Source organism: Coturnix japonica, chromosome 15 (assembly GCF_054131305.1).
Source record: "Coturnix japonica strain WE chromosome 15, WE-NBRP24, whole genome shotgun sequence".
NCBI lineage: Eukaryota > Metazoa > Chordata > Aves > Galliformes > Phasianidae > Coturnix > Coturnix japonica.
The window spans coordinates 15,077,497-15,093,279 of record NC_140677.1 but is presented as its reverse complement, the minus strand read 5'-3'; the positions used below and the strand labels follow the sequence as shown (position 1 = coordinate 15,093,279).

The 15,783-nt window shown below is 39.6% G+C and overlaps 1 protein-coding gene across 48 annotated transcripts in view; it reads left to right on the top strand.

Moving 5' to 3' along the window:
• The window catches only part of ATP2B2 (ATPase plasma membrane Ca2+ transporting 2), a 310,402-nt gene that overhangs the window by 170,655 nt on the left and 123,964 nt on the right, over window positions 1-15,783 (top strand). For all 48 annotated transcript variants that reach the window (XM_085517013.1, XM_085516982.1, XM_032447213.2 and 45 more), the window contains one exon: window positions 10,447-10,929. In XM_085517013.1, the coding sequence (XP_085373139.1) occupies window positions 10,731-10,929 (199 nt within the window). In that variant the 5' untranslated portion in view covers window positions 10,447-10,730. The remainder of the gene's footprint in view (window positions 1-10,446; window positions 10,930-15,783) is intronic.

Sequence of the window (15,783 nt, the reverse complement as noted above, 5' to 3'; positions counted from 1 at the left end):
AAGCTTTTATTTAGACGGTTACAGAAACTACATCAGAAAGCAGCCCCTGCCTTGGCTGTGCAGCAGTGCGCGTACCCAAAGCAGGCAGTTTGCAAGCTGTTCAGCTGGGCAGGTCAGATAGGGCTGTGGAAAAGCCTGTGCTGGTGATTTCTGCAGTGCTGATGTATATAGTGAGCTCTTGCCTGTATTACACCTGTGTAAGTGGGCATCCGAGAAGAGTTACTGTATTTTTCCTTCTCTGCATGATCTAGGGCTCTCCTGTTCTGGTGTTAGCCCAGGACTTGACATTCCTGGTGTAAGTCTCTACCAGCAAAAGCAGCTCTGCAGTATGATGCTGTCAGTGAGTGCTGCAGCGTGTGCACCTGGCTCATCTCAGCAGCCAGGAAGATAACGAGGTCCCCACTTGTGCTGAAATGTATCTGCTGAAGGGCTTTGGTGGATAGGCTATGTATCCTGCAGCTAATTATGTCATTAATTAATCTATTATCCGGTGATGACCTGCAAGAGAGTGGTTGAGAGGACTCAGAACCTACATAGAAACTCTTAAACTATTTATTTCCTGTATTTTGATAACTCCCTGCTGCTGCTCTGCAGCCAGAGTGCTTGTGTAGAGGTGTACCATGGCTAGTGAGAAAATTCCTATTTCTTGTTCTGTTTCTTCCATATATGCAGATAACAAATGTGCAGAGTGGGAAGATTAATCTCTCTGTTCCCCCTTGCAGCCCCTAAAGAAGTTACAGCACGATAGTTTCAAAAGAGAACATTTTATTTTTAAGTTGCTATTAGTAGAACAGAAAATTAAAAGCTCATCATGGTTAGGATGAGATCCCGATTGAACCTGACAAGGAAGAAGATGTTTAATAAAAGTACCAGGCATGATGATGGCTTTAAAATAAATCTGTGTGTTAATAGCTAAATTGCGAGGCGATAATCTGATGGTCTATTTAAAAACGTGCAGAAGGAGGATTTGTGGGAGGATTTTTAGCATGACCCCATCGATAATGTATAACTGTTCCTATGTCCTGCCCCTGTAGTTAACATTTTTTGGGCTAATTGTATGATTTTAAGGTTGGGCAGCAGCGTTCTACATAGCTGTGATCACTTTTTATCCATCAATTGATGTCTGCTGCTGTTTTATCAGCTTATTTTTTTTCTGAGCCACCAGCGAGGATAATGTGCTTGAGGGAAAATTATACCCTACATCAGTGGTTTTGTTACAGCATGTTGTACATTATTGGTAATTTGAATGCATCCAGATAAAAATAGAAAGGTTAAGTAGTTTTCCAAATGTTGCTGCTGTGAAGCAGAAAAAGAGTAGTGTCTGTACCGTGTACATTTTTGAGGGAAGAACGTTGTCTTTTCTTTCAAAACTGCTTGCTAAAATTAATGCTTTCCTTGAAGCTGAGTGTAAGGACCACTTTGCTTCTGAAATGCTGCTCCCAAAACTCTTTATAGTCTTTCTGATTAATTTTTAGGATCGATGAATGTGTTGTATACACGTGCATGTACAGAAAGGCCCTCGAGGGGCTGCAGGCAGAGCAGTGCCGTCCCTGCACTCAACCCTCAGCCTGGCAGCCCCACTGCAGCCCTCAGGTTCACCCTGTTAGCTTTCTTCTGCTGGTTGTGAATGCTTCTGATCTTTCTCAGCTGTTCTCAGGCGAAAGGAGCAATGCAGTTTTCTGTATAACTCCAATTTGTCACTTCTTTTTCAAAACATCTTTTTGATTCCCTGAACAAACTGAGTAGAGAGCATTTAGCAAAAACGTTGTATTGTGATAGAGTTGACTGATGTACTTTCATTCCTAGGTGAATGTCCTATTTAAAATCACTGCAGAACATTGCTGTACATGTTTCAGCTTATGCCCACTGAGACTTAAAACCTCCTTTTGGCTGCTCTCTTTCTTAAGAGCGACCTTGGCTGAAGGTTCCTATTGTAAAATCAAGTCCTTGCAGGGATTTTTTTTTCCTCTCTCGTCCTTTAACGTGGATTTATGTGGTGCTGACTTATCTCTCCAGTAGCCCCACTTCTTTTTCACTGCGGTTGAGATGTTCACCGTTATAAATCACTGAGGAGAACAAATAGTTATATTTGATTTTCTTATTGATTAAAAATTTAGATTCTGTTGTTACTTTGGTGCTTCCCTTTCTTTAACCCTGATTAAAGAGCCAAGTAATCACATCTGGTTTTCGTGTCAGGTGATAGAAATAAGTGAGCTAACGACCTGCCATGCATGCTGGAAAAAAGCAGGAGCTCTGGGTTCTGCTGTTAGACAGGGGATGGATGAGGTGCTTGCTCAGTCCCTTCTGGTTCTTTTGTCTGCTCTCCTAAAGAATTGGGAAGAGACTTGAAGCAAACCCTGGTTTCAGTTGCCGTATATTGTTCTAACTTCAAGCTACCTCCAAAACCTGTGCGTGCTGAAGAGCGTTTGCGTTTGAATCTGGAATTCAGAACTGTCAAGGTTCAGGTCTGTGTTGGTATCAATAACAGGTAATTTCACCTTTTAAATTTTATGTAACTGTAAAGACTATTTCTGTGTACTCTGCAGAGTACAATAGAAATGTGATTTTGAAGATCGTTTGCCTTCTGCTATCTAACTTATTTTCCGTAAGATGTATCAAAGCTAAAGGATTGTTTTCCTTCATTGCTTGTGCTTGCATAGCTGGGCATGGAGAGCTCAGTGGCAGAAAGGAGATGTAAACAGGTGATAAGCTGAATAGGAACCTAACATGTGTGTTAATGGCTTTACAGTTTTGGTAGACCCACTTGTCAGTAAGTCATAACTTTTGACTTCAAATTTGTTGTGCTTTCACAGGCTGTCCTTGGATTCTGAGGATGAAGGTAGGAACAACCTGAGCTTTAGGGAAAGCTACTAAAACTTGTGCAGTTTGTGCAAATCTATAGTGGCAAGCAGTGCCATTGTGTTTGTGGTCAAAGTAGGGTAGTTGGAGTATTTGTGACTGGCACCTACTGGGTTCCTGCCCTGTTCAGTGGGACCTGTTGTCTAAGAATAGCTGTTGACTTAAACAGCTCACCTGGCAATAGGAAAGTGCTCAAGGTGGCTGATGCTCTTATGCTGCATGAAAGGGTTTTGTGGGTCTAGGCAGAAGTGGACCATGTCTTCAGTGATTCTTACAGAACCAAACACAGCTGCTAGTTATAATTTGGTCTCTCTTCTACCATTTTAGAGAATTGTAACATAAGTAACGCTCAGGGTTAACACTTCCAGAAAAATTTTAACTTTCCACTCAAAAAAAGATTTTCTCATTTGCCATTAGTTTTGAAGCCACTCAGGTAAAACGTGGTATTTAATGTATGAGGCTGAAAATAAAGTAACATTGGCTAAGCACAGTCTGATTCTGTTTTGGCAATGCTTTGCAGTGGCCCTCCCTTATTGTAACTAAGGTCTGTTAGTGTGCTTTGATTCTCCTTGCTTTCTTTTAAAGAGTGATGTGGCCAAGTGTAGTCAACCAAGCACTTTCACTGCTGGTTTTGTGATGGATGCTGACAGAAGAGAAGAAACACCACAGCAAATCCTTTTTGTTTCTTTCCGTTTTCCCTAAGTAGTTTCCCTTGGTTTGCTATGTAGAATTTTAGTCTTTTTTCTGAGGATGTGAGCGTCAAAGCTCATCATACTGTAGTAGTTTGGAATTAGATCTTAATGCAAAAGACCTTTCAGGTTTCAAAAGAAACAAAGAAGTTTGGGTTTAATTTTGTATGCGAACACTATGCACTGCAAATTATTTCCAGTGTGTTCTAGAAGAAACTGTGTTAATTCCTAAGTAATCATCCATGCCAGGAACACTGCTGTTTAAACAGATGTAAAATAGGCATCAGCAGAACTTTCACATACTGGATGTAGTCTCTGTCTTCCTAACTTTACCGGAAATCACTGACCTGTGTATCATGTCCTTTCTGCTGATGTATGCTCAGATTTTTACTCTGTTTTCATCACAGCAATTTCATCTGATATAAAGAAATGCCAGCTGCTGGAGTAGAGTTTGGTTTGGGCCTTGTAACCTCCACAGTTCAGAGCAGCGCATGACAAAGTGCCTTCTGCTGCAGCTGACTGATCAAGATCTTCTTTATTTTTCATTCTCTCTGATAACTGATAGGCTCATCCCTTATAAAGAAGAAAATAAAGAAAAGGTGCTACCTGTCAATTTTTCACTAAAATAATGGATCAAAATTATGTTGTGTGTGACATCAATGTGCGCTGCTTCCTGGAATGTATAAATGGGGTCTTCTTGCTTTCAGTTAAAGCAGTAAAAGGCCTTAATATATCTGGAGGTTGAGATACGTAGTGTAGTTACTAAGAGCATTGGCAGTTTGTACCTGTGTATTTGAGTTAATCTTAAGGCATGAAGATTAGATAGAGAGGCCATTTGATCAGCTATTGTTTTCAGTGCATTTGACTTTGATTTTTGTTGTTGTTGTTCTGCATCTCTTTTATTTAATGATAGTTTGAATATCTTTCATTATTTGTCCAGCTGTGTTTTAGATTGAACTGATAATATAGTTTGGAAGTTGGCCTTCCTTGAAGCAACTCTGCAGTATTCATCTCTGCACAAAATCAATGCAACTCCATGTGAACACAAGAATTTTCTAAAGCTTGTAGGGGGTGAAGAACGAGTCTTTGTTCAGTGCCGAAAGCACAGCTCCAGGGAGCAGGAATATGTGTGTGGTAAAGGAAGGTGGAGAATGAAAGTAACCCCATAACTGCTTTGCAGTGTAAAATTAGACTTGGGAGAATAAATAATTAATGAAAAATAACCAACAAAATAAATTCATATTGGTTCAAGAAACAAGAGAGAATTCTTAAAAGTGTGGCCTGTATATTCTTCACTGGAAAATATCTTTGCATGAGAAATAATTTTACTTCATTAAGCATTGTTAATGATGTGTAGGGCCCTGTAGCAGCTGGGCACAGAGTGCAGGTCACTCTGCGGGTCCCATCAGCCATGCCCAAAGCCAGCAGGCTGATAGAGTTGCACAGCAATGCCAGGAATATTTTGTAACTCCAGCTAGTGCTCAGCAATGGGCGATAATAAACATGATCTGGTTTCTTATTGCAGTCCCTCTAACAGCGTTCATAAAAGAGAGAAATTCTGGCATCAGCGAAGGAACAATTTCATCTAGAGGGCCTGATCCAATCCCCCAGAAGTCATTGATAGAGTAATTTCATTGACTTTAATGGGACTGAATTGATTCCTTTAATAGTATTTTTCTTCCTGTCAGTAGTTAATTTGGCTTTGTTGCAACCATTTACATGAGTAGTGGAAGAAAACAGACTGAATGACTGCACATTTTAACAGGGCACTAGAGGTAGTTTCATGTCACAATTGTTTTAACTTTCCATTAGCGCTCTGGTACTTTGGGGGGAGCAGGAACCAGCAAATTTGTGAAAGAGTTGGATTTTTTGTTTTGGTAGTTGGAACACACAAATGTCTGTCAGTCCTGGATGCTCATTGTGATTGAGTTATTTACCAGTTTTCTTAATGAACTTCAAGTTGCGTTAGGTTACATAGTGTTGAAGATAGGATATTTTCAGACAGCACTGCGAAGTTTAGTTTTTCCTCTCTTCATCTACACTTGGCTTGCTGGTTTTCAACAGAAATTTCACACTTGTGAAGGTGCCAACCTGCTTTTATTCAAACAGTGTTTTTCTTTCCTGCTGTGTCTTGTGCATTCCTGATAATTGAACTTCAAAATCACTGTTGGTTTTAAGCGTGATTTTGAGCATTAGTGCATTCAGGTGCTTTAGATTAGTTTCCTCGACTGTTTAGAGAGACGAGCATTTCTCCTGCTGTTCTGCAAAGATAATTTTCCCAAATAGATGAGCATTTTGTTTTTGATATCAGAGAAGAGCTCTTACATTTTGTGAGGTGGTGGAACTGGACCACAACTGGATTTATTTCATCTGGAGACTTCTCTATAGCATGGTATGGTTTTCTTTCTCAGGTACTGTCATGGGTATTGAATGCCCTGCAGCATTCTGTCACCCTGTTGCTGACCTTGTTCTACGCATGTGGCCCATGGGGGACAAACAAAACTAAAACAAAAAAACCCACTCAGCCCATTTTGTTGAGATTCCTGCGAGAAATCCCCTAATTCTGTTGTATCTCGGAATAAAATCTCTAATAGTGTGGATGCAGAGAAATCTTTTTGAAAACCTCTGTAAAATGTGATGCTTCCATCATTTTTTCCTCCCCCTTGCTTTGGGGAGTACTGTGTGTGTCCCAAAGGAGCAGTTGGCATCAAATCTACATCCAAATAACAATCCTAATGTGATGGCAACGTTACAAGCAGCAGGCACGGGACTGCTAATTCCCTTGGCTTAATTTGAGGGGAACCAGACCCATATACCCTCTTCCCAATTGCAGTATGAGTGAATAGCACCTCAGCTTAGCTGATCTCTGCCCTGGTTATTCCGCTGCCAGCCCATTAAGAAGTGATTACCTCTTTATCCTTCCTTCTGCAAGGGCAAGTAATTCCTTCATCATCAGATTTTGAGATCAGAGTTGATAGAATCTTAGATAATGATTTTGGAGAAAACAGTCAAATTATGGATACAGCCTGAGTTTTTGGATCTGTCGTAAATCCAGGTTTTGATCAGATGTTTAAGGATTGTGAAATACAGGTCTTGCAGTTCTGATCTGGTGAAACTGATGAGCTGGTTTGCTCTCTTACCACTGTTTTTATGCTAATAAAAGTCCAGATTAAATCAGATATCAGAATACATGTGATGATATTTCTTATAAATCATTCTAATACACTCTGAAAATATTCACAAGCTTCCAAGATGGAACCTTTCCTGATTCAGGGAAAATCAAAGTATAGTTTTCCCAGCAGGGATATATCCAAATTGCTCCTGTTTTAATTGGCGTGCATTTCCTTTAAGCAGCTAGAAGATGAAAAATATTTGTCTTTGGCTCTACAGGAATGGGAGTCTCCTCCCCAAGATGCAGCCACCTGGTGGAGGAAGGGGGGGAAGCTGTAGTTTCTAGCACACTTGTACAATTTCCATGGCATACTGAAAAATAAAAAGCCTTATTGGGGTGTAGACTTGTATTTGGACTTTTTAAATGAGAAAAATGAGGGCAGTATTTTACTCAAGCTTTCCAGTCTGAAGTCTTTTGTTACTTGAAGTGCATCTTGTTGGGAAGGTATTTGTGTGTATACATGCATGTTTCCAAACCTTGATTCAGAAGCAAAAAGAAGTAACCGCCTGGCTTGCAGTGTGACTCTGTGTGTGAAATTAGTTTTTCAGTGACAGGAGGGAGGTTTTTATGTCTTCTGCTGAACTTATCTGTGGAGGTTTGGATTCTCTGCAGATTGTTGTCATTGGGAATGGTGAGACCCCTCCAAACCACAAACAAAAGACCCTACCAAAGCCTGGTGTGGTAGTTGGATTTCTTGTAGTTTCATTTCCTGCAGATTTCTTGTAGAGTGTAGCATTTCACCCTCTTGGAGTCATTTAATCTGTTCTGCTGATGTAAGTTTTGTAGCCCAACTGATGGGGGATTATTGCCACATATCTACCTCAAGTTTTCTGTTTCTAAGTTTTTGTTAAAGGAATATTAACCACTTAGTGGCCATGTGGTTGTGTGTCAGTTGTGCTAACCTGGTACACCATCTGGCAGGGTTCCTGGGCTTTTCATAAAAGAGATTCAAGGATCAAATGAAGCTGGCATATCTTGTTCCACAGGATTAGAGAAATGCATTATCAGTGAGTAATGTTAGTCATGCTTTGTGCTTCCTATATTTTACCATCTGCCTTTCAAAAATGTGAGATGGTGTTTCCCTGGTGTCACTGCATTAGGTGTATCGTGAAGAGCTTGAACTCTGGGGGATTTGTTTTCAGAGCACTGGAGGAAGCACAGCCTTCATATTTGTTGTTTATTGATCAATATTTAATTGGAGGTGAAATAAAAAATTAAGCAGGCAAATGCAAAATCAGCAAGCACATGCTAAAATGCAATATTGCTGTCTTGTTATGGCTGGCAAGTAACAAGTGGAATTCCTAGGAACGGAAACAAACATTAGTATACAGGGATGGCATAGTTGGTCTAAAGAAATGCTTTGCTTGAGAGAAGTGAACCCATCCCAAAGGAAAAAATGTGCAGAAAACATGATTGATGCCAGGTTCAGTATCTTTACATCACTATCAAAACCACCAGGAGGATCATGTCAGAAAAAGGTAATTGTTGGTATTTTGCCTTGCTGTTGATTTTCTTATATTAGAGAAAGCTTTGCAAAAACTAACCCTAGCAGCTGTCTGTCAGCTGAATGGTAGATTGCTGTTGCTTTTTTTGGAGTGTTGTAGCTGGTTTAGGCACTGAGTGTTCAAGATCTTTAGGTGTACTCATCTCAGGAATAATTTTTCTTGCCCACTGAAAATGAACAGTAGGCCATCATTTTAGTTGCTATGATTGATGCCTCTTCATAATATTTTTTTAGGCATCCTTTGCCGTGACCAAATCTTGGTTTGCTTTTTGGTGTAACTGTCAGCAACAGCTGACCATATTTGAAGCTGGGAAGGGTCTGAAATGATTTAAGAAGTGAGTGGTGGAGTGGTTATCATCAGCAGAAGCTGTGGTGATTCAGTGCCTCTTGGGATGAAGCCTGTTTTGCAGGACATCTGTGACTTCTGCTTCTTGCCATTTTTTCAAAATAATGCTACAGGCTGATGCTATTTCTGTTCAGAATAATGATCCATCCTGTTTATAAACAGATAACACGATAACGAAGGCCTTTTCTGCATGCTGAATGAAAGGAATTATCCTGAAATTAACTGTTCCTGTGACCACTGTCTGGCATACAAGCATGTAAGGCTTGTACGGATATATTCTTGGCAAATGAAAGCCCATTTTCATTGCTGGTCTCAGTTTCTCTTTAATGCTTGATGCAAGCCATGCTTTGTGCTGAAATTCTTTTCTTGAAAGGCAGTATGTAAAAACAGGGTTGGCACCAGAATGTCTGGCAATGAATAGGAAGGGTGGAAGAAGAGTATAGTGGTTGTCTGCCATTTTAGGTGTATCCTATAATATTGTTGGTTTTTTCTTTCTTTTCTCTCTCTCTCTCTCAAAATAAATAAATAAATAAAACTAAGGGAGTGTTGAGTAATCTGTTAATATCAGCACTGGTAGAGATTCAGATTGTCCTCCTGAGCAAGGTATATCAGACAGCTCCAGAGCAGATAACATCATTGGAAGCAAGGAGGAATTAATGAGTGCAGTGGGCTTGATCTTTCTCACATGCAGGGCAGCAGCAGTGCAGTTAGTTTGGTGGAAATACCAAGCCTATGAGTTCTGTTGTCTGTATGTGGGCAGGAGATTATATTTGATGCACAAATGTGACAATGGGGCTTGAAACACTTTGGAATCCTCTTTATGTGCACTCATATCCATGGTGCAGTGCTGTACCTAGAAGGTTGAGGCTGACACATCTGTATCAGAAGGCTGCTGGGGCTATTTAAGGCCTTTTTCATCACAAGAGAATGACTCCAAGGCCTATAGATTTAACAGTGTGCAGGCACTCATGCACTTGAGGCAAAAACGAAACCTTTAATCTCTGTTAAAACTCTGTGCCAAATATAATAGCTGCTTTCAGCAGTATTTAAACCAACTTCATTAGAATATGGGAAGGGGGAAGAGTTTAAAGGCTGATTTTAGCAAGTAATCAGCTGCCTCCCAGATGGTCCGAATGTGGCTTTCTCAACGTTACACATGGTAGAAACAAAAAAATGGAACCCTGTGCAAGTATAGCTGTGTGTGTGCATGTGGGATGCTAGCAGGCCTGTGGTTGTGCAGGCTGTGGGCAGTGTAGGGAAGGCAGCCCTCAGCTGCACCCCCCCCCTGTGCTGCAGATCCAGTAGCTCACAATGCTGCACTTGAGTGTTCTCTCACTTTCCTGGGGTAGGTTTGCTTGCACAGCAGGTGAAGCTGCAAGATGTAATGTATGTGGGTATATTCTGAATTTCTAATTTCTTCAGCCTTATCCCATTGTACAAACTAATGGTTTAACTATTTTTTATTACTTTGCTGTCTTTAAGATTGCTTGTGCACTGGTCAGCTGAATGACTGCAGTGGCTGTATGAACCAGCACACATAGTGGAGGCACATCTAGTGTGCTGGGCTAAGCACTTGTTCATTAATATTTATGAGCCATCTCATTTGGCAATTGCTCCTGGGACTTGATTAAAGTGTGCAACAATGCTATTGGTGCTTTCACTGTAGAGAGGTTTACCTAAGAGCTAGTGGTATCCTTGTTGTCCATGCTAGCTTTGGCCACCTGCAGCATTTCACAGGACATCTGTGCGGCGTTTCTCTGTAGCTGTTCTTAAATGACTAATCAAATTGAAATGATAGAAAGAATGAATTTGAATTCATCCTTGTGAAGCATCGTTGCTCACCCTTGTGATGAGTGCTTTCTATTTGTTCCCAAAGGTCCACAGGAAGAAATGACCATGTAGATTCTACAGCCTGGGTGCTGCATAATGGGAAATGGTGAATGGAGTGGAGCTGGTCTGCAGCCTTGAAAGCAGCCATTCTGCGGACCACTAGGCGGTCAGGGGCACCTAGCACACCAGAGGCATTCTCCACGTCGCTCACTGGACACATGCTGGATTGTTTTTAATCCTAGGCTGGAATTCGAGACTCGTCTCCTTCAGTTTTTAAACAATTTTAAGCTTCTATCAACTATAACAAGTGGAGCAATATAATCAGTAACCATGGGTGACATGACAAATAGTGATTTTTATTCCAAGAACCAAAGAAATGAGGCCAACCATGCAGGAGAATTTGGGTGCACCCTGCAAGAACTGCGCTCCCTCATGGAACTCCGAGGAACAGAAGCAGTGGTAAAAATTAAAGAGACATATGGGGAAACGGAGGGGCTCTGCAGGCATCTGAAGACATCACCAACAGAAGGTAAGCAATTTTTCCTTCAGTTGAATCAGGAGACTTTGCATAAATTCTCTCCAGAGAGTTCAAGAGAGGTTTTATTTTAAACCTGTGATTTTTATGGTGCTGTCATTTGTCCCTAACAGCAATAAAACAAAAGAGATCTTTTCAGGGAAAGAAGAGGAAAACAGACACTCATTTGTCCAGCTAAGGAATAAAAGGTGCTGCTTATTCAAACCTAAATCAGCACCTGTTCTGTGGCATTATGATGATAACAGACTTTAACATAGATACCTCGGGAGGGCGTAAGAAGATGCAGACTATTTGCAATAGTGTTTCTAGGTATTTACACATCTTGGGAATACAAAGTTAACTTTTGAGATGTGTTATGTTCCTTTTTAGATCAATACATATTATATTTTCTGGTTACTAATCATGACCCCACATTAAAATTATACCACAGATAATTTTAATAATTATCAACACATAAATACGTTGATGTTTTTGTTGTTTGGGCTGCTTTTGTATTTATGGTTATGCTCCTTAATTTTTTTTGTTTAATGATACCATTCATAACTTCTTGATATCTATTCTTCTAAGTGCCTCTGGAATTTTCTACCTGGTCAGCAATCCTTTGTCTGGTTTTCAGCACCATCATCAAATTTTCATCTCCAAAGATATTAATGCTTTTGGAAGTTATACTGTCTTTCCATCTATGAATCTTGTCTTGTAGTCACAGTGTTCATCTTAAGTTTTCCCTTTCAACAAGATAGAAATGTTAGCTTTGCTTCTTCCTCTTCTCTTAAAAATTCCTCATTTAGTTCTTTCCTCTGTTTCAATGCTTGAAAGTCTTGATTTATTGGTGTTATCACAAACATGTAAATTGTGTAATTTATAATATCACATTATGTGATACTGCAAGTTGAGGAGTCCCAAAGGAGCAGCTATCAATACCTGCTCTTCAAGTAAATTTTTCATGACTCTACCCTTGATCTCATACAATCTCAGAATTTTTATAGCTTAGAAAGTGAAGCTGTGAATAGGCTTTTTCAGAAAGGAATTATTAAATGAATTTTGTATTTAAGTGAGGAATGGAACTGTGATAACGCTTCAGCATTCATGAGCTGTCTTGTATTCTAGGATAATTAGTGACAAGTGGAACCTTTTTGTACATAATCTTTCACTTGCTCCAAATATCTTGTCTTACACAGAGATCACTCCTTTTGGGGGTATGGGGGATGGTGAGGTAAGAAAATGGGTGCGTGTCACCTGCCTCCTGAGATATCCAGATATCCGTCAGTTTTTCAGACAGGGGTCTAAGGGTTGTTGCACACCAGATAATCGACTCCTCAGGGAACATGTACCATCCATCTGGAGAATTCCAGACAGAAGTGCAGAATCCCTGTTTTAACATAACAGAATAAAGATTGACTTAAATATGTAACTCTTGGGATTTGGCACATTCAATATTCCTCAGTGGATTGTAGAACACCAAAGATGAAGTCTCAGTTTGGGTGAGCCAAGAGCACTTCAGTGACTTCGGTAAAGTTCTGCCAACTTGTTCTAGTGCTACCAGGTCAATGTGAACTTCAAAGGAAATGTTAATTGCATTATCTGTTCAATTTGTGACATCAGGGAAACTTAATTCCTCATATTGGAACAGAGTGTGTGGATCCAACTAGTGTGGCATGCTGACTCCAGCAGTAATCTATATCCGATACTTCAGATAAGGTAACTTTCCTCTGAGCCTTACGTATGCTTCATCACTTGTGCATTAGGGAAAAACATTTCCAGCTTCAAATGACAATCAGCATAGCCTTGGAATCATGAAGATTCTGCTGGGTTTTAATTGTAAATTAGACGATGGAGTAAAAGTTCCCAGCCACACTAAGCGTTGGTCTTATTTTTATTTTCCATGGAAAAAATACTTTGTAAGAGAGAGTGTCTGTGAAACGTTCTGTTGAACATGTAAATTTTCATTTGAGAGAGAAGGATCTATAAGAATTCAATTAAAAAAAAGCCTGTAGAGGCTTATGTCAAGCGTTTGTTTAGACTTAAGTCCATAGCCATGTTCTTGTATCTAAGTACGTAAATGTGAGAATGCCATGATATAGTACAGAGGATATTCTTGAAGAAATGACTGTTCTCAGAGGAAGGAAACAAAATAAGTTCTTGTATGCAAGGGGAATTTTAACATCAAATAGGCACAGGTTACTGATAAATTATTGATGTAAGTAATAGATGCTCCCATAGAGTTGGTTTCATTTATTTATGTATTTGGGGGGCATGAGGAGCAAGCCTTGGATTCCCCAAGGAATGTTGTTATGCAATCCCATACCTTGCCACAATGCTTGCAAATCACTTCTGCAACCACCCACCCTCCTTTTTCTTTGGGGGAACAGAGTGGGAGGATGAAGCATATTTTAATTCAGCTCCCACTGTTTTTGTTGTTATAGTTTGGAGTGCTGTGGATTTTTATGAGAAAATACAGAATAAGCATTACTGCAGAGCGCTGCTGCTTCTTTTAACAAACCCCAGTTCTTGCTGAACAAATGCCCTGGGTGAATATGAATGAAACTGCAAAAAGGACTTGTGTTGAATTTGGTTTTCCTGGTTTTGTAAGCTCTTTCAGAATGTATTTTCAAAAAGCCTGAAGCATGGCTTTAGTAGCTACTGAACAGAAGGGAACAACGTCATGGAAGCAGCCACCTTCCAATTTGGTCTAGTCTGAATTTATTGGCTTACTCGATATTTATGAAATAAAAAGTAGCGATTAGCCCAGTGATTTATTCAGGGATTAATTTTCCATGTTAGTATTTGATGTGCCACCTATGAATTGTTAGAATCATTCACTTATACTTTTTGGGGCTTCGTTTTGTAGGCCTTGATCTTCTCAAGGTAAGACATTCTGCGTCAGTTCAGTGTTAGGCTGCTGTGGAGGTACTTAGCAGTGTTTTCTGAACTCACGCATGAATTCAGTTAATATTAAAAGTCTGAATTTTGAGTTTGCTCTGCATTGAATGAATTCATAACATTACGGATTACAAGGCTTCCGTCTTTAAATTTTCTTTGATCTGTTTTCTAAGTATAGATACAGTGCGGGTCTCAGCTCTCAGTTATGCCTAAGGGATTTCCAGCATTAAAATGATTTTATTATAATGAAAAGCTACTGATGCTCCAAGAAGCAATCTTCTCAAAACCAATGGAAATCTGTTGTATGAAAAAATACAACTATACGTCTCCTTGAGTTTTCTTTTAAAATATTTATGTTTAGATTAGTTTCACTTTTGTTATTCTAATAGTACAGAAAATGAAGTTGATCCAGATGTCTGCCTTTTTTCAACACAATGTTAAATCCTCCATTGGGTGGAGCTGGGATGGCCATTGCGTGATTTTCTGTGCTGAGTCTCTGAGGCCCACTTGAGCATTAGTGATACCTTATAAAGAATGGCTAGTAAAATGGGATGAGTTTGTTGGATGAATACCAAATAAGTAAGACTGGAATGTATTATTTTCCCAAATGAACTCTAACTGCTCTTTACCTGCAAATTTTTATAATGTGCACCAGTTTACATTAAGTTACTCAACTACATTGCCTTCATATTACAAAAATATTCCATGTAAGGATATGTCTGTGAATTAACTTCCACGATTTCTTTCTTGGCACTCGGATGTGGTAATTCCTAATAAGCATGAAATGTGAAGCTATGCATAATGATGTTTTTCTTATTATTTTTAGTAAAGAAAAGCCTTTTACCTGGGTAATATTTGCTCTTATCTGTCCTGAAACAGAAATTCCAAAACTGTTACATATTGGTACCACGTTACAGCAGTGCAGAAGCTGGTTTTTCTGAGTTAAGTGCAGGGCAGGGAGATGAAGTTTCTAGAGGTGGTCTGGTGTAGTGTGAGAGCATTTCAGTTGTGAGCCATTGGAACCTACTGTTAACGTGACAAATGCAAGTTGATTGTTTAGAAATATTTTTTACTGTAATTCTCTTATGGTACTGTAAAAAGGTCTCTTGGCAAGAGAAAGTATCAATGAACTGCTAAATGATATTTTTAGTGTAGAGGTTGACTTTTTATTGCCATAACAGTCCTTATTTAAGGTAGATGTATTTGTTTCTCTGTCATGTTTGTTATATAGGAAAAACAGTCCTAGTACCAATTAAGCCAACTGTAGTTGCATACAGCATGCTGCAGTCAGAGAGTTCTGCTTTGGCATGCAGTATGTAATGTGCCACTTAAAGTTGTAATACTTGGCCTTAGTGGGCTTAGAGTTGGCTCTCGTATCTCTGTGCTTCAGTGGATATCCCAGCACAGTAGGACAGGAGAGCTCTGCTTTGAGAGTTTCTGCTCCATGTCCCTGGGACCCATGCAGGCCCTGGGGCTGGATGAACTGGTTCTGTGCATTGGACGCTCCTGCTGTAAGCAGTATCTTATACATCTATAAAATAGTATCTACATGCTTAATGGCTTGAAAGAAGTGCATGAGGCATTCTTGGCAACTGCTATTATTTTCCTTATCTCATATTTCCATTGTTTGTGTAATGGAACAGCAAACATTCTTTCAAAGGTTACCCAAACATAAACATCTCAAATGAAAGGCTTAGATTTTTCTAAGTGATAAGTACATTTTCATTGCTTGTTTTGTTTCTGGTTTTTGGCATGCTGTGCCACTTGCTGATTTACTTTGGCTTTGTTCATTTACTTTTAGAAAACTAGAGGAATATTGCATGATGCATTTTCCCCATGAAGCTTTTAACATAAATACAAGCTAGTTTACCTGCTCCTTTGAGATTCCTAAATGCTTTGCAAAAAGCTTCTCTGTGTGAAACTGCATTGCTTTAAAGTAACTTTAGGAAAGGAAGAAAGCAGGTGAAT